The 20,030-nt window shown below is 37.4% G+C and overlaps 2 protein-coding genes across 2 annotated transcripts; both read left to right on the forward strand.

Moving 5' to 3' along the window:
• Positions 1–1,670: 1,670 nt before the first annotated feature.
• On the forward strand, positions 1,671–7,369 carry LOC104895652 (haloacid dehalogenase-like hydrolase domain-containing protein At4g39970). The gene is made up of 11 exons (XM_010682218.4): positions 1,671–2,169; positions 3,396–3,489; positions 4,081–4,125; positions 4,226–4,276; positions 4,491–4,565; positions 4,641–4,674; positions 4,820–4,875; positions 4,982–5,041; positions 6,694–6,753; positions 6,926–6,972; positions 7,103–7,369. The coding sequence occupies exons 1-11, from the start codon at positions 1,769–1,771 to the stop codon at positions 7,149–7,151; spliced, it is 972 nt and encodes a 323-aa protein (XP_010680520.1). The 5' UTR covers positions 1,671–1,768; the 3' UTR covers positions 7,152–7,369.
• A 7,037-nt stretch (positions 7,370–14,406) lies between these two features.
• Positions 14,407–16,468, forward strand: LOC104895653 (extensin). Its single transcript, XM_010682219.4, has 3 exons — positions 14,407–14,543; positions 14,974–15,709; positions 16,011–16,468. The coding sequence occupies exons 1-3, from the start codon at positions 14,490–14,492 to the stop codon at positions 16,196–16,198; spliced, it is 978 nt and encodes a 325-aa protein (XP_010680521.3). The 5' UTR covers positions 14,407–14,489; the 3' UTR covers positions 16,199–16,468.
• Positions 16,469–20,030: the final 3,562 nt, after the last annotated feature.

Below are 20,030 nucleotides of genomic sequence, written 5' to 3' on the forward strand. Positions count from 1 at the left end.
AATACTGGAAGTCTCTTTTCCATGAGGAGAACCCGAATGTCCCAAGAGGTAGTTTATTGAAAGACTACTTCCCGGCCATAAGTTATGATGATAGGGAGAAATTGACTCGACAAGTTAGTAATTTTGAAATTCTTGTTGCTTTAAAAGATATGAAAACATTCAAAGCTCCAGGGCCGGATGGCTTTCAAGCTTTATTCTATCATAAGTTTTGGGAGGTGGTTCAACCCAATGTTACAAAGTTGGTAAAAGATGTTATAGAGGGTCGTGAGTATCCGGAAGGATTGACTGATGCGTTCTTAGTGTTGATTTCTAAGGTGGATGTCCCAAGCCAACCAAATCAATTTGGACCTATTGGTTTGTGCAATATTGTGTACAAGTTGGTAACTAAAGTGATTGTGAATAGGTTAAAACCGGTTCTTCCTTCTCTTATATCACCAACTCAGTGTAGTTTTGTCCCCAAAGTGTCAAATAATGGACAACATCATCATGGTTCAAGAAAGGTTGCATACAATGAGAGGAAAGCAAGGAAAAGATGGTTACATGGCAATAAAGATAGATTTCGAAAGGACATATGATAGATTAAGGTGAAATTTCATTCGCGACTCTTTAATGGAACTTTCCTTGCCTCATAATCTTGTTGGGATCGTCGTTATGAATTGCATCACTTCGGCAAGACTTAAGATTCTATGGAATGGGGGGCTGATGGAAGCTTTTAGCCCTTCAAGAGGCATCCGCCAGGAGGATTCATTGTCTCCCTATATGTATGTGATATGTATGGAATGGCTTGCACACTTGATTGATAGAGAAGTTCGGTTAGGAAAGTGGAAGCCGATGCACGCAAGTAGAAATAGGCCTCCAATATCAAACCTTGCGTTTGCCAATGACCTCATCATCTTTGGTGAAGCTTTGGTCAAGCAAGCACAACTTGTAATGAATTGTTTGAATTCGTTTTGTGAGGCATCTGTTAGTAAAGTGAGTATCTCCAAATCAAGGGTCTATTTTTCCAGGAATACAACTTAGGATGTGAGAGATGCAGTGTGTGCTTGCTTGGGGATGGAAAGTCGTACTGAAGATTTTGGGAAATATTTGGGTGTTCCAACCATCAATGGACAATACTTCAAAAAGAGAATACTAAGTCCTAGTGGACAAGATGAATGATAAGTTAGCAAGTTGGAAAGCAAAAACGATTTAGATTGACCATATCTGATGATATTGATCGAAATGGGTTTTTTTTGGGGTGAGAAGGAAGGGGTAATAAAGATGCATATGGTGTCGTGGGCCAACATAAAAAAGATAGAAAACTTTAGGAATTCGTGTGATGAGGCACGCCAACTCAACCTTTCTCACCAAACCCGGTTGGCATCTCTTGACTGAACTGACGACTTTATGGTCAAGATTCTTGCGCACCAAATACTGTGATAATCGGTGTGACTTGGATATGTTCAATGAAAAAGCTAATGCCTCCTACCATTTATTCTCTTTTATGAGCTTTCACTATGATCCAATAATGATCAGATCATTGTAATGATCTGATCATCCTTCTCTCTCCTCTTTTTTTTTTTTTTCCTAATTCTTTATTATATTTTTCTCCCTTTCTCTCCTCATGATCTAGCTTGTAGATCATCCAATGGCTTACTCTTATATGCCTTTGCACACATCGCCTGTCGATAAAAAAAAAGCAAATAAAAAGAGAAAAAGGGCGGCAACAAATAGTCTATCCAAATGCTCTCCCTCCATTTGGGTGTGAAATTGAAAAGAAAAGATTAGGATGGCGTTAAGCACCTCATCTTCAGTGGTGCCGCAACTCCAACACCAACACCACTTTCTTCTCTCTTCCGCCGCATTCATCTCTCGCTCTTCTCTTTCTCTCTCCTCCAATGCCGTCCGTCTCTCTCTTCTTCCACTTCGCTCGAAGAATCGCACCACCTTCTCATCATCATCATCATCAGTAGTAAAAGCATCCGCAAATTCTTTTGTTGCATTAATTTTTGATTGCGACGGAGTAATTTTAGAGTCTGAAGACTTGCATCGTCAAGCTTACAATGATGCCTTCGCTTTCTTCAATGTTCGTTGCCCTTCTTCTTCTTCGGATAAAGCTCTTGATTGGGATATTGAGTTTTATGATGTTTTACAGAATCGTATTGGTGGTGGAAAACCTAAGATGCGTTGGTATTTTCTCTCTTACTATATTTCATTCATTTTCTGAGTTAAATATGATATTGAGTTTTTCATATGTCATGCTTCTTTGTGGCGCCTTCTTTTCACTTGAATTTATCTGAATTGAACTTTTTAAGACTTAATTGGACCTGATCCAATCTGATTTCAATTTTCACCGTATGCTTTATAACGTTATTGGACCTGATTAGACATGATTAACGCTAAACCTTATGAAATTGAGTAACAGTCATTTATTAATATAGTTCAAGTTGAGAAAAAACAAGAGGAGTGATTGGTTAATGGATCAGAATTAGAGCAATAGTTCCTCATTGTTGGATTAAGGTCCTCTGCAGTGGTGGAATTCATGCGGTTGTATAATGTAATCTTGGATGGCTTTCTCTTCAGAACCTTTCAGCTAATAGTTGTTATGCCCCTTCTCATGTAAAAATACCATAATGTTCAAGTAGTTCAACCTTTGTGACATTTTTGTGAATTTTTTAGTTTTCGAAAAGCTTTCCCTGCTCTAGTAAAAACGTGTTTGTTTAAAACACTAAGCTGGGAGTATTCCTATAACTCTTATGTTGTTGATTTAAGATAATAAGGTCATAAATACATGGGCTTGAAGCAAAAATGGCACAATGATATTTGACACTAACGCATATGTGTTGCTTTTAGAAACAACAAAGAGTGAATAGCAACAGAAAGGAGTGTCCCAATTCAATATTTCAATCATTAGTCCAACACTTTGATGATTGTTATTATCTTCATTCATCAGCTGGGTTGGGGTGGTGGCGTTATAGCTGAGAACCTCCTAACTTAGACCAAAGGGTCCCTACTGGAGAGAGAACTTCTTTGAAAAATTGCCGAATATCCTATAGAGGAGACTAAGTTACATATCAGCTCGCTTCATTATTTATTTTTTTATATGATAAGGGTATCTATTCTGTGCAATTTCTCAAATGTATGAAGTAACAACAAATGTTTTAACTTGTGCATTTATTATTCAAGATGCACAGATTGGCAAAGGCTGTGAATTGTGATAGAACTGGTGTCTATGAATCGACATCCTTTGGAGAGTCTGCCAGTCTGGTTTATTGATTGTCGTTTTAGTTGTTATGGTCTGCCAAGAGAAATAAGTGATGTTCATTCATAAGTAGATCTGTGATGCTCTGCCTAGTGCCTGTTGAGGAGGTTGTTTTTCATGTTGCTTCACTGATTGGTCAGAATTCAAATGCAAGGTACTTCAAGGAGCATGGATGGCCAACTTCAACAGTCTTTGCGACACCTCCAGAAAGTGATGCTGATAGATCAAAGTTGATCGATATCCTTCAGGTTCCTGTATTATCTATATTTTGCTCATTATACAGTAATGTTGTCAGTTTCTAGCTGGTACAGATGATCACGATGCTAGGTACTGGGCTCACCTAGCTAACAGATAACAAAGTAAGCAAGAGAATTAGGCACAACCCAGTAGGATAGTAATTGTATATATGAGAAACTCAGCAACCTCACAATACAATTCCTTACACTTCGAGAGGTAAGGGATCTTCCAAGCCTACCTTTCTTTACTCAATTTCTGGATACCTCTCTCTCCTCAACACCCCTATTTATTATAATTACAGATATTCACTCCCACCCCTCCGTCATGTAATGATCTCCTCTAACTGATTCTGTTATGTGGCAGAGAATAATTTCTCCCATCAGTCCACTCCTCTGCTGCCATCTGTGACTCCTTGATTAATTACTTCAGTACCCCCAGCACTCCTATCTTTCTTCTTTCTCCTTGCATACGTGTAAATAATTGGGTGCTGATGTATGGGCTTAGCACACCGATATCAAAGTAATGAATTTAAGAAGTATTAAAACTCAAACTTTATTCTCGAAATAGTGGAGACCTTGCTGATTCTGCTTGTAGTTTTGTAGGACTGGAAAACAGAAAGGTACCAAGAAATCATCAAGTCTGGCTCTGTAAGTCTTTTTTATAATGTTTGCGCTCTTTCTAATCCCCTTTCTTTCAAGGCTAGTTTGATGTTTTGAGCCTTTGAATAACAATACAATGTTTTATCAGGTGCCACCAAGACCTGGAGTTTTGAGATTGATGGATGAAGCAAAGGCTTCTGTAAGTTAAACTACTCTACTATTACATTTATTCCTATTTGTGGGTGTAATTCATTGTTGAATTGTTGCTGATATATTGCTATCAGTTTACCACTGGATGCTTCTGATTTTTCCTTATGAAATCCTGTTTTTCACTTTTCTGAATGTTAACGAACTTGTGCCTTCATGGATCTCAGAGATTTATGACGTGGTTCTTTTGGTATTCGTATTTGCAGGGAAAGAAGCTAGCTGTGTGCTCAGCTGCAACCAAAAGTTCAGTTATACTTACTCTTGAGAGTCTGATAGGACTAGTAAGCTCGTTCTTCCATTTGACAAAGCGCGTCTGAGCTGCTGTTCATTTTGAACTTACCTTTCCTCTTTCACAGGATCGCTTCCAAGGTCTTGACTGCTTTCTTGCAGGTTTGTTGACTTTATAACTGACATTCTTTTGATATTGAGATCAGATTACATTCTTGTAGTTGTAACATGCAGGAACAGAAAACATATGATAGTGATATCAAATTGCTTCATTCTGAGGGTCTCAAATTTCTGATGTTTATTGCAGGTGACGATGTCAAAGAAAAGAAACCTGATCCATCAATTTACATAGCCGCTGCTAAGGTAGATCAATGTAACAGACTTATATCCAGTGCATGCTTCTTAGCTGTTTCCTTTTATTTATCTAGAGATGAATAAATAACGACATTTTTGGGTTCAAATGTTGCAGAAACTTGGTTTGTCTGGGGAAGAGTGTCTCGTAGTGGAAGATAGTGTCATCGGCCTCCAGGTACACCACATCTTTTGTTAAGATCCAACACATGCTAAACTAACTTTGAGCTTTCTTCCACATATTTCTTGCTTTGTATTGGTGAATTTGACACTTCCAGTTCAGAATTCCGAGTCTTGATATCCATTAATTTGAAGAGATGCAGCAGATGTGTGGTGTTGTACATTTATGGTAGCATAGACAGAGAAGAACTAAATATATAAGAGTGATTTTGTGATAATTTGGTGAAATAAATGGACGCTGCTGATAGTGACAAAGAGAAGCTTGAATAAGCTCACAAAATTGGGATTTATGCTCCAGGTCTTTGAAAGAATACATGGTTCTACTTCTACATAACCATAAAAAACCACTGTAAACCACAAGCCCATGGACTTGCAACTGGGATGTTAGCATTAATGATATAAATATAAAACTCAGGGCTCGTGTTTGGCCGAGCTTCTACTATCCAAAAATTGAAACTATGCCAAACAATATATCTTCTGGGAGTTCAGGGGATAGAGATAGAAGCTCCAATGTAGAGCTTCTCAAAACTTTTTCAGGGAGCAATCTTCGACATTTGATGATTTTTATCTATTACAATACCCTTGAAGGGCCCACGAGTCTACCTACAACTCCACCATTAGTATGATATTTTCTGCTTTAGGCCTAACCCGCACAATTTTTGGGCTACTTTCTAAAAGACCTCATATTAATGTAGTTAGTGAATTCTTATAAACTAGGTAACTCCTCCTTATCTCTCCTGGGGATTGGGATGCATACGCAACAACCCCTGATTAAAAGAACAAATGACCCCCTTTTAGATTTCTTTTTCTCTCATCATTATAGATATAGAGACATCACACATCACACATCAGTTGAAGAGATGGAACCAGAAAACTACCCTTCCTTCTCACCTCTGCCACTGTAAGAGTAGCCATCTCCACAATTAACATGCTTCATGTTAGCATTGGCCATTATCACTGCTTTTCGTCCACCCAAAACGACAAAGTCCAAGCAATTAAAATTGATTTTTACTTGAAATTTGTAGATCTTAATATTTCCTTTTATTCATTTGTCAGTTATTGGTGCATATTAGGGGTGAAGGTCAGAATTCCTTTTTGATTTATAGCTAAGAGTTGTTCTTTGACTGATAATTATGGGCTTGCACATGCATGGTTGCTTTTTTACTGCCGGTGGGGTTTTTTATACAAGCTTTGATTGAATGCTCTGATGGAATAGTTGGGCCAACTCTTTTGATAAATTCATGTAACATATTTACTTCCAATCCTACAAAATATAGACTATTACAACTCAAGTATATTTTAGTTAAAACAAGAAATATGTGATGTAGAAGCTTGACCAAACAAACCCAAAGAGTGCAGTTCCTAGTTCCTACAAATTGCACAAGTATTCGATTTTTCACAAACTGATCAATGTCAATATGCTGACTATGAGTCTGTGACTCCCATTGATTGGAGCATTTGCATCACTTCTATTTGAAATAGATGCATCAAATGTGCTTACTCACACTGAGATTTTGAATGAAATATGATGATCCTCATTCTTTTATATCAACAATATTTTCTGGCAATAATCACTATACAGTATCATAGTAGTCCAATCATAGGACTTTTAAGAAAGTATAACTTAAATGTAAACCTATACTATTGCAGGCAGCAACCAAGGCTGGAATGCCTTGTGTTATAACTCACACATCGTCCACAGCTAACCAGGTCAGTTGATTGTTTTGTAATGTAATCGAAAACTCGATCATTAAGAAACTAAATTCTTCTGCATTGATAAACTGACTAAGAACTGAGCTTACAGGAGATCTTCAGTCTTCTCGCCTAGATAACAATATAAGGATTTGGTTAGAAAAAAAATGATGGGCGCTTCATTTTGCAGGATTTTACGGACGCAATTGCAACTTACCCTGACTTGAGTTCTGTAAGGTATTGTGTGCGCATAAAGTTTGAATAAAAAAAAAGTTTGAATAAAAATTTGATTGTTCAACAAGTTGGACATTACGTTCATTAAGTGTCTTCTACACTCATGCATGTGACTTTTTTGTCAACCATACAGATTGAGTGATTTGGAGACGCTGCTTCAAAATGTTGTTGCTGCCACCTAGTAGCTAGCAATGGATAAAAGAAAAAGAAAAAGAAAAAGGAGTTTGGGAACTGTGGATAAATTGCAAGCTACTATTGCTTTGTAGAATTTGTTCATGAGTTTCAGTTCATTCTTCAGCTTTGTCTTCGTCCATATGATATTATGTGATCATGTAAGATGTAAAAATCAGAGGGGAGATAAAAGTTTAATTTATATGTTCCCATTTTGCTTCTGTTATTATCTTTGTTTCTTTATCTTGTTTTCCCCTCATTATAGCCGTTTTTATTTTAATTTATGAAGGATTATCTCTAGGATTTTTTGCTTACAATAATGCAATCTTTTGGCAATTCGCAAATAATAGAGCAACTTTTTGATTATTTCAGAATAAACTAATAAAGCAACTTTTACACCCCATTAACTTTGAGTAAGCCAAAACCAATCATAACATGAAGAATAGGTAAAATGGGACACGTGTTGCCTATTGATTGGTTCCATAAACAAATTTTATAAAAAAAATCTAAACAAAAGATAAAAAAAATAATAAACCCACCTCCCAGCCCTACTGCCACACCTCTCTCTCCTCCTCCCCCACTCCCCCCACCCACTGCTACACCTCTCTCTCCTCCTCCCCCCCTCCCCCCACCCACTGCCACACCTCTTTCTCCTTCCCTCACCCCAACCCACCCTTTTCCCTTACCATCGGGTCCACCGCCACCCTCACCCCACCCATCTTTACCCCTCCCTTCTTCTACTTGACCCATGATCTCCATACAACGCATGAGGGCCATGTCGTGGAAGGTCATGAGTTCGGTGGGTATTGTGTCAACGGAACAAGATGAGAGTTCGACGATGTGGCATTTGAAAGGGATGCTTGTTTTGATGGTTAGGGTTTTTGTGGAGTTGGAGGAAAGGCGGCAACTGTGGGTGTGGGTCAAGATTAAGGGGAGGAGGAGGGAGGAGAGAGATTTGGTTTTGTTGATGGGAAAGACAAGTAGCTGTGATGGTTGTCGTAAATGGGGAAGGGGAGGGAGGGTGGCAGTGGTTGAGGAAGGGGGGGGGGGTGGCAGTGGATGGAAAAGGGAGGGAGGGGGTGGCAGTGAGTGGGGGGTTTGGTTTAGTTTAGGTTTTTTTTAAGTTTATTTAAAATTATTAATTAGAATTAAGAGTTTTAATTACAAAATTACCATTTGTTCAGGTGACTGGTCAACTTGACCTACCCAAAATTAATGGGTATAAAGGTTGCTTAATTGTGGAATAATCAAAAGGTTGCTCTATTATCTGCGAATTGCCAAAAGTTTGCCTTATTATAAGCAAATAATCCTTATCTCTATTATATACGTGGAGGGGCAGTTATGGTGTTTGCTCTTGAAAAGACTTATATACCCTTAATCTCACAAAAAGTAATGAAGAAACGATTTTCTTAATTCTTTCCTCAATTACAACTATGGGTAATATTACCAAAAAGACATACATAAAAAAGTGTAAAAATAGGAAACTGACAATTGAAAATATAAACTGATGATTATATCAATTTTCAAACAATTATAAAAACAAAGAGTTACAGAGATTCTTACCATCTTTTTTTTTTTTTGAATAGTAAAATTAATTCATTAATAAAAAGTCATACGACATCTACATAAGCAATCGAATCAAACAAATACATAAGTTGAATCAAACAAAAATTTCCTTCATAAAAACTACGATCGTCAAACAAATCTTGCAATGTGGAACATCTCCCGCTTATATCGCTGGAAAATACAGCCTTGTTGGAAGACAATCTAACGATCCCTTGTAGTCGTGAGGATGATTTCCGTCGGATTCATCTGACCGTATTCGAAAAATTGATAACCTTTGTGATCCCGCATAATTCTTCACCAACAAAACAATTTCACGGCAATCCATTAGATCTAGTATCCCGGATTGTAACCTGTAGAAATTCCCCCTCTAAAAGAGGAGAAAAACCATGTCTTTCGAAGGAGGTCGAAAAACCTTGTCTTTCGAAGGAGATCGAAAAACCTTTTCTTACGAAGGAGATCGAAAACCCTTTCTTTCGAGGGAGAAATCGTTATTGGAAACCTAAAAACAAATAAAAAAACAAAGGTGGGGGCTTTCCAACGGTAAAAACCGATGGAATCCCCTTTAAAAATCAACAATGGAGGCTAGGGTTTTTGAAAGTAGGGAGGAGAGAGTTTGTTTATGGAACCTGAATATGGTACTGATTCTTACCATCTAAACTTTAGTTGCAATAACAATTTCAAATAACATGCATAAACAAACTTTATTTTTTTATTTTTTTTGGGGCTCACAACTAGTTGAGATAATAAATAATTAAAGAGATGAGCATACATTGTCATTTGATAAAATCAATTTATAATTTTTTTTATTGAAGTACTATTCACCATAGTATGCTTAAAACCTCAATTATCTAATGAAATTAAATTGAATTACTACTCATAGACTACGCCTATAACCTAGATCATTGTATAAAAGGAGAGTTGTTGAATGATCTACCAAATTACAAGATAATATAATACTGTCGCACGCATCACGTGCCTATAGTGCTATTATGAAATAACTGAATTCCATGGCTTATAAGGACAAAGACAGTAGTAAAATGCTCACACGTAGAAGCTTGTTTGTTTTTTGTTTCACACGTAAAATGTTTAGTGACTTTTTTTTCTTCATATAATGTTACACAAATCTACTATTATCTAATATAGTGATATTTTTTTTCATACAATCACCCTATCTTATATATGTTTACGATATACTCCATCCGACCTTTATTAGTTTACCCACTTTGACTTATAACACTATTCATCATTGTTACTTTAACCATCATTTGTGCTTTATATGTAAGGAAAAATACAATTATGTGAGATATCATTTGATTCGTCTCAATATGTAGTTTCGGAATATCAAATTTTTATAATTTTTACAAATACATAATTAGTGATATTATTAATCAAAGTTTTACATCGATAAATGTGAAAAGTTAAAACGGGTAAACTACTAAAGAACGGAGGGAGTAAATATTAAATTTTATAAAATAGTATTTTTTTCTCACATAATCACTTTTTAAAAACTGTTGGTACCTCTTTTATATATATTATTTTAAACACAATAACCTTTTTTTTCTCTTCATAAATAGCATACATTAGCGTCAGATCTACACTATATTCAGTGCGGATCAAATCTATATAAGTTACTAAAATCAACTTTATAAGAACATGAACAATCTAGATCTGTTTGGGTCATACTAGCTAGACCCGACCTGCATGTGACATGATTAAATAGAAAATAGTTGCAATTAGAGTACTTAAAAATGAGTTTGTGAGAATTTAGTCTGTTATCACAATTGAACTTAGTTTGGTTTTTCTTATAGCTAGACTTTGTATGTGTGCATATGGCCGGGCTTCGGCTAGAATGACTATTTATTTGACCACATTTTTGAATATCATAACTAGTTTAATCAATTCGTGATCAGTTTAATTAGTTTAACAATCACAGTTTTAATCCAATTGAGTGACTAATTAATTAATCAATTCGGTAATAAGTCTGTTGAGTTATATAGTGAAATTGTCTGTTGTAGTTCAAGATTCAGAGAAAAACAAAGGATGGAGAAGAAAAAGGACGACTAGGTTGGTGTGAGATATCTAAGCATCTAGAGATATTGTTGGATTAGAGTGAGATGAAATGAGCTTGATAGGAGTTCATTTCCTTAGCAGGGGAGTTCATTTTCTTAGCTACTCCACAATTAAACTTGGCTGGGAGTAGTGCATGGATGGGTGACTTCCTAGGTTCTCAGGGTGCGCGCGCATGAGTGAGGGCAAAATGCGCTAGAAGAACTTGTGTTGGTTATTGAGGATAATTGTTGGCCCTGAATACACACTGATGACGATATACTCGACTTCGTATGGGTCGCGTGTTACAATTTATTTGTATCTATTACTTCAATCTTAGGCTTTTTTGGATCCCCCCAAAATAAAGAGCTTCAACTTTCGGACGTAATCTTAGTTCTTAATTCTTTATTTGTATCTATAAATCTTAGGCTTTGTTGCATTTTCTCCCCCAAATTAGAGACATCCGACTTCGGTACGTGTCTGTTTACACGGGGTTATCAGATTGAAAGAGCACAACTAGTTAACTTACATTTTCTGCTGAGAAAAGGCTAAAAGACTAGTAATTATGAGTATTAGGTAACTCTTAATTATTAAGGGCTCATTTGATATAGTGCTAATTTCCACTTTTTTAGTTTTTGATTAAAATTTAACATACTTCTAATTCCGCAAGATTATTTGTTTTTGGTGTAATAAAAATAATAATAACTGAAAATCACGTAGTTTAATAACAAAGGGACCTAAGTTTCTATTTTTTCTTTATTCGCTTACCTCGGTCACATCAATTTGTACTCTACTTAATTGAAGGACATTTTGTGAATATATTAAGTGTTATCTAATTATCTATTACGACATTTTTGCTATCATTTTTAATTTTAAATTAATGATTTTGAGATATTTAAAATCATATGATATATGCTAATATAATCATTGAAATGATCAAATTGATTATGCATATATTTATCATATCGAATTTGAAGATTCTCAATGAAGTGTTGGGAGGCTGTGAAGATCTTGAGTGTTCTATGAATTCCCAGAACTTCGGCGTGATTAATGTCCAGAGCCGAAATGGGGCTTGAAAAGAGACATTTGAAATGTCTGTTTGAGTCACAGAGGATGCCATCAATTGCGGCCCTTCATCTGGATTCTCCAAGGGAGGCATTCACATTCCACTAGCTTTAACTTGGATGCGGGGGGAGGGAGCCAAGATGGAGGGAGGGCATTCAATGGTAGGGAGGCGAAGCTGGTTTTGGAGGATTCCAGATGAGGCACTGGGGATTCCTTTTAATGTCTGCAGATGAGTATGGGAAAGAGCAATTCCAACCGTTTATCCACTAACCTAGGCGAAGGAGAATGAGTTCATGAAGCTGGGTGACAAGGATTGCCTTTTGATTGAAGCATCTTGAATTTCTCTCCTTCCACAAGGACCATACTATTATGAAGAAAGATGCACACCACACTTTTCTGAAGAAAGGGCCGTGCGGTGGTGATTTCCATTGATCGAAAGCAAGTCTTATGGAACCCGGGAAGACCCATTGGAGGTCCCATAAATTTAACCACTCGGACCATACTTGATGAGATAGAGAGCAATGTAAAAAAAGGTCATTGACATTCTCTTGCCATTGGCCACAAAGAACACATACAACTTCGGATATGGGTATAATGCCTCACATTACTAGCTTGTCTTGGGAATTAATCTTCCCTATGAGCACCATCCATGTGAAGATCTCAATTCGGTAGGGAACTAAACCTTCCCACAAGCCTTTTACGGTGTCGAGATGGGAGGAGAGTACAGGAGCAGTGAGCTCCATTGCTGCAGATTTGACCGAGAAGGTTCTATTTTGCAAGGGGACCAGATATATATAAGTGTCTTGGTCCATAGGTGAAAGGTGGTCTCCTGCAATGTTTGGAGTAGGGAAGTCCTCTCCATTTCATCCCGAGGCCTAAGAGCGTGGGACCATGCAAAGCTCCAAACTCATTTTATACCGTCCCAAAAGCCAAAGGAGTTAATTGCACCATTAGGGAGAGAGCTAATCCGAAAGAGCCTCGAATAGGCGAGTTTCAGAGATGAAGAACCGATCCACAAGTCATGCCAGAATAGAGTTTCAGCACCATTACCAACTCTTTTCCGGATGTTTTCAGACCAAAAAGTGTTTCCTTGAGAGTGACGAATAATGGTCGAACATATGCCACACCATGGTCCTCCTATTTTGGGAAATTTGAGATCATTTGCAATGAAAAGTTTCTCATATCCGAATTTTACTTGGATTGTCGAGCGCCAAAGGGATGTTGGTTCAGTGAGATATCTCCACACCCATTTAAACAGAAGAGCCATGTTGTGCTGGAGAAGGTTGACAATTCTAAGTCCCCCTACGACTTTCGGTTTCTCGATTTGACTCCAATTAAATTATAAAGCTTGTTATAACGGACGTGAGAGAAAAACAAATAATGAACTCAAAAACAATAAAATCAGACAATAGATTTACGTGGTTCACCAATTTGGCTACATCCACGGCAGAGAGAGAATATTTCATTATGAGAAGAGAACAGATTACAGAGAGAATAAAGTGTTTTTAATAGTCTAAAGAATAGGTATATAACCTATTTATATTCCCGTCAAAGAAAACGCGTTTCCGCGTTTACCGGACAGCCGCCCGATCGGGTCAGGCTACATCCGCCCGGTCGGGCGGTTTTTACTTCTTCCCAAATCGTTGCGCGCCCGGTTGGGCGAGACTCGTCTGAGTCGTAGTTCGGTACTTCGCCCGATCAGGCGACCAAGCCCGATGGCATCGGGCGACTTCCCAAAAGCACTGTTCTCAAGTTCGCCGCGGGCCCGATCGGGCGGCTTTGCCCGACCCGATTGGGCGGTACCCCAAAACTCTTTTTTGACGCATTTTGACGAACACATTCAAGGCACTATTCTTACAAAGTTTTTGGAAGGTAATTGTTTATAGTATTTTTTTAAAAGGTACTTTTTTCACATACAAAAAGCTGTTCGAAAAATATAGTTTTCAACAAATTTACGTTCAAAAGAATATATCAATTTTTCAATTGGAAACTCATAATGCTGATAACTGTTCTAGACTTTAGGTTTTTAAAGTCGTACTTCCCTGTTTAAGGCACGCAATCGAGCATGTTGATGGGAATAAAGCGAAGTCGCATTACCTAGTAGCCACATGGATTTCACCTTTAAATTCGCTGCACGATCCCATGCATGAAATCCAAGAGAACTAAACGTAATGATATCAATTATCCTTAATGGCATGCATATACCCCCATTTCCTTCATTGCCACGCACCCTTAACAAGATCCTGTAATGATGGATGCGAGAGGATTAGAAAAATCAACCAAATAGTACAAGAATTGCACAAATTTGACCACAATAAATGATTTTATCAGGAAAAGTTATAATATGAATGTGGATTGTGTAAGGATCTATCAGGAAAATGTAGACATTTACTAAGTTATACTATATGATTAACTAGTGTTTCAAGTTTTTTTTTAATTGTCAGATCTAATCACTGCAACATTTAACGTGAGTACATTCTTAATGTAAGGAAACTTTGCTTATGACTTGCTTTCCCTTCATTAATGCAATTGAAAGCCTAATTCTTCTCTCCAAAGTATTGGTACTTCCCCTCTATAAATAGTTCACTCCTCCACACACTTCCACACCTCACTTCCAAACCTTTAGCCTTCAACAACTTCCTTCTTAGGTTTTCTTAGCCTTGCCCATTACAATGGCTTTGAAAACTTTAGTCTTATTTGCTTGTTTCCTTATCGTATCCACCCAGGTATATGTCTCAAAATATAATAATCAATCAAGTTTTCCATAAAGTCATGCTATATATATTACTATTGCCTTTGTTTTTATTATGTTCTTTTTTAGCTTTAGTATTTAGAGCTAGGCAATACTCTCATTTTTTTTAACTTGCTTAATTTCATTCTTGCCCAACACTTTAGGAGGTGCATGTGATTTTGTTGGAGACCATAACTTCATTTGTTTATGAAAAAAAGAAGGTAAAATAGGTAGAAATATATGGATAAATGACAAAATGGAAGATGAAATGGATAAAAATATTATGAGAACCACATGCCAACAAAGTGGATGAAGCGAGTAATATACATTGTTCACATCTATCTTTCTCTAGTAATGCAAAATGCGTATGAGGTGTTAGGGTATATTGTGCTAGTTACTATTCTCAAATTTATAAGTTGATGCAGGTGTACGCTGACGGTAACTGTGCCCCAGTTTACTCCCCACCGCAGTCTCCATCCTCTCCACCACAAGGTTCCGCCACTCCCCCAGTCTACACACCACCACAAACTCCTACAACTCCTCCTGCCACTCCTCCAACCTACACTCCACCACAAGCTCCTACAACTCCTCCGACTACTGCCACTCCCCCAACTACTGCGACTCCCCCAACATATACCCCACCACAAGCCCCTACAACTCCCCCAACTTCAGCCACTCCTCCAACATATACTCCACCACAAGCTCCTGCGACTCCCCCAACTACTGCGACTCCTCCTACATACACCCCACCACAAGCTCCTACAACTCCCCCGACTCCGGCTGCTAGTCCACCGGTTATCGCTACTCCTCCAGTATACACTCCACCACAGGTTCCAGCCACTCCCCCTACACCTGCCACTCCTCCAGTATACACTCCACCACAGGTTCCAGCCACTCCCCCTACACCTGCCACTCCTCCAGTATACACTCCACCACAGGTTCCAGCCACTCCCCCTACACCTGCCACTCCTCCAGTATACACTCCACCACAGGTTCCAGCCACTCCTCCTACACCTGCCACTCCTCCAGTTTACACTCCACCACAAGCTCCTGCCACTCCCCCAACCTACACACCACCACAATCTCCATCTACTCCTCCAGCCCAACCTCCTTCTGCGTACCCACCAATTCCAGTAACTCCTGCTGCACCTTACAACCATGGTAAGCATAATATCTAAATATATATACATATGTTATAGAGTTTTCCTTCCAAATTTGATTATCTCATTTGAAAGGTTGTGATTTTGGAGAACCAATTTTAATATTTTACATTTCAAACGAGACATTCAAGTTAAATTTGAAAAAAGGGAGTACAAGTTTTGATAATATTTATATCTTCATTATTTTGATCAAAGATATAATCTTGCATTCTACGTTATTATAAATATTAGAATACATTTTAAAGTAATCTTACAATATAGCGTAAAACTAATTACTTGTATGTGGGTGTGCAATATGTTAGGGTTCTGTGTGGTCGAATGCATGAATAGGTGCAAATCTTCACCAGCTTACGTCGGAAGGACAAGGATGTGTGTGAGAATATGCAGCGCATGTTGTAAAGAAAATGACAAGTGTGTTCCTAGTGCTGCCGTTACCTGCCCCCGTTGGGACTCCATTGTGTACCATGGCTATACCGTACAGTGCCCTTAAACATGCATCAACTTAGGGCTACTTGCTCTAACACCAAAACTACAATTATATGTACTATGTTAGCAAATTATATGCTTGAACCTTATAATAGCTACTTTCCTTTGATACCTTTATAATAATTGTAAGTCAAACGATACTAGTTCGTCTTGAATAGGGTGGTACATACTTATTAGGAGATATGTATCTCAATTACTTCTATAGCCGCAGTGTTGTACTCCCTAGTTGTATTCTTGTTTTAACAATAATTTAATGAAGTGTCATCTTTCGTAATGTTCTATGGCTCAGTTCTTTCTATTTTTTCTTTCGTTTTTATGGATGAATACATTGCTTAAGTGATTTTGGTTTTATTCTATCTAAAAGGATCATTCCTCATTTACTAGAGAATTTGAGGGTGATCAGTTTTTTAGGATAACTATGTCTATGTTACCCTGGTTGATGGCATGCCAGTGACGAACACTAGTCAAAATTCATAAAGATTATTTAAAAAGGCACTGCATTTATCATTAGGAATCTGTTTGTTAACCCTACTTCCTTTTTGGACATTGAAGTTCTTAGATCTTCATCTACTCCGCTCTATAAGCTTATAGCCACATGTATACGGGAAACTAGCTAGTCAACAAATTATTGTAAAGGAAGTCTTCTATTGTGATTTTTACTTGGGTATGTCAAGCGCAAATCTTCTTTATGCTACGGACAACATGGGTGTTAGTGCTAGCTTTCCAAAAATAAGCCATGAGTCCATTTTGGATATGATAAAAGTTAATGGAAGTCCCGAGACGCTAGATAAGAAATATATTGTTCTACTTAATTACTCATATTTATATAAAATAATATAAAAATGTATAATTTCAATGCAATGCATTTAAATGCTTAACATGTAAATGACATAAAAATGAGTAAAATGACACAAAAATTATGAGTAATAATGATAAGGTAGTACATATATAACCACTTAATAGATAATAATAGAATAGGTGAATGATACAATTTTGTTGAATAGTGTCATAGAAGTGAGTAAAAAAGACACAAAAATGACTAATAATAAGATGGTACATATATAAAAAGTTGACATGATAACAAAATTTGTGAAAATGGTACAAGTTTGCGTAATAATAATATACTTCTTCCGTTTTACAATAAGTGAAACATAGAGAAAGTACACATATATCAAGGAATATAGAGAGATGTAGGTTCTATTGACTATCAATCTAGCAAGTAATAGCAAACAATACTAGAACAACAAATAACAAAGCAAAAAAGAACACACAAGAACTTTTATGTAGAAACCCAACAACTGGGAGAAAAACTACGAATATGCACTAGGAATCGATGAACGTTCAAGAAAGATTACAAAAGCGCTCCAAGAGCTCTCTCTATAACTTTCTCTCTCTTAATTCTGTGAATAATGATGAGTAATACCATTAATGACGTATTAGGGCATCCTATTTATACCCCTCAGGAAAAATGCGTTTTCGGAACCAAAACCAGACAAAATTACCCACCGCCCGATCGGGTCGAGCAAGACCCTCCCAATCGGGCACTATTGTCCAAGCCAAAGATGCTCTCGGGCCTGACAGGGCGAAACATGCATGCGTCGTAGTTTGGTGTCCCGCCCGATCGGGCGAAGTGGCCCGATGCCATCGAACGCCTCTCAAAACACGTTGCTGCCAAGTTCGTTGCGGTCCCGATCGGGAACCCCTATACAATCCGTTTTGTCGCTTTTCCTTCTACGCAACCTCATCTCCACACCCATACACCTCCATGAGCTCCATATAATGCCATATACCCAACAAGAGAGAAAGTTAGGACCGCAATAAAGTAGAGTGATGAAACAAATAGGTTGTAGTCCCCTCTTACTTTTTGGTGGCATAATTTTTTTGCCATTTAGAGCTTGGTTTCACTTATTGTGAATATGCCAAAAAAGGAAAGTGTTTCACTTACTGTGAAATGTTAAAAATGAGCGAAATTGACACAAGAGGTGAGTAATAACGATACGATACATATGGAGTTCATATATAATAATGAAATAGCATAAAATGACAAATGTTTGCTGAAATGACATAAAAATAAGTGAAAATAACATAAAAATGAGCAATAATAACATATAAAGTAATGATGATACAATAAATAAAGGTGAAAGTATTGGGTCAGACCGTCTGACCCAATATTCTCTTCAGACGGGCTGAGCCCAGTACTATACAATTTTAGTTTCGACTTTCCTCCACAAAACCAGCACCTCAATCTTCTGAAACAGCCCGGGTATATTAAAATGGAGGCGACGTCGTCGACAACATCAACCTCGGTGGTTTCCGGTGACGGATCAACAGTAGATTCAAGCATGAACTGGGTAACATTAGGTGTCTTGCCCTGGAGAAGGTGGCTGCATCACTCAAACACCACGGCGGTTCCGTCACTACTGAGTACCACCACGGCACCACCTTTTCCACTGACAACACGTTGTTGGTACTTACGCACACATTGGCTCCGTCAGGTTCTGCGAGTATTTTGGGCTGCTGCGACTTAAGCTGCGACTACGAGTCTAATAGTCAACGAAGAATAAGAGGAGAAAAAGTGGAAGGATTGAAATGGTCAATAAAACATGTGATGAATTTGTGCTACTGTGTGCCATACATTACCAGCAATCCAACATGAATCCATTTACAATAGTTGCTGACTTGCTGTAATGATTGTTTGAGGGGTTAATAATAATTTTAATAAGCTGGTATAAATCAGCTAAGAGGAATGAAGAAGAAGGAGAAAGTGAGAGAAAGCAGAGGTTAGTGTTTTGTTTTCTTTTCAGTTGGTCTTTGTTTTCTTTCAGTTGGACTTTCTTTTCTTTCAGTTGGACTTTCTTTTCTTTCAGTTGGACTTCCTTTTCTTTCAGTTAGACTTTCTTTTCTTTCAGTTAGACTTTCTTTTCTTTCAGTTAGACTTTCTTTTCTTTCAGTTGGACCAACTGAAAGAAATAATGGGCCAACTGAAAGAAATAATGGACTAACTGAAACAAAATGAGGACTACCTGAAGAAAAATGTAGACTACCTGAAAAAGAATAAAGATAAACTGAAACCCAATTAAGTCTAACTGAAGCACAAAAACCCACTGAAAAACAAAGAAGACTAACTGAAAACAAAATGAAGACTACCTGAAAAAAAATTGGAACCACCTGAAAAAAAAATGAAGACTACCTGAAAAAAAATTGGAACTACCTGAAAGTCGTCCGACCAAGATTATGGTCGGACGAGTCCGACACAATACGTTCTCTAAATAAAGAGATGACAAATAGTAGTAATAATAAAATAGGGAAAATAATACATGTTATATGAACAAGGAAAAAAATACGTCGTTGCTACTTCCCCTAAAATTAAATAAAAGCCCTAACTATCCACCTAAACTAGTCAAGCGGTAAGCAAGGAAGAACCACAATGATCAGGTCTCACCAAGATAAAGTCACTAAAAGTAAGCTAAATTGAATAAAATGTCAATTTTTGGTTAAACTAGAGGGTCTAAATTATGGAATTCAAACTAGGAAGAGCATTAGGAGTGGGGGAAACACCACAATCATGAATCACATCCAAATACTAAGTAGCAGAGATATCGAGATTGACAATTCTTTATAATGACGAATGTGTGCTTTTAATTAAAATGTATATATTACTTTTTTTTATTCTAATTCAAAAACTATATTCATTTTAAAATAAATTTCTAGAATGAGTAATTATTAACATTCTCCGCTTTTTGAAAAAATCACTTGTAACACCCCGACAATTCTCTATTTTCCGAAATACCTTTTTCATATAAAACTCAGAGAATTATCGAAGCATTATCGCTCGT

This window comes from Beta vulgaris, chromosome 6, assembly GCF_026745355.1.
Source record: "Beta vulgaris subsp. vulgaris cultivar EL10 chromosome 6, EL10.2, whole genome shotgun sequence".
Classification (NCBI taxonomy): domain Eukaryota; kingdom Viridiplantae; phylum Streptophyta; class Magnoliopsida; order Caryophyllales; family Amaranthaceae; genus Beta; species Beta vulgaris.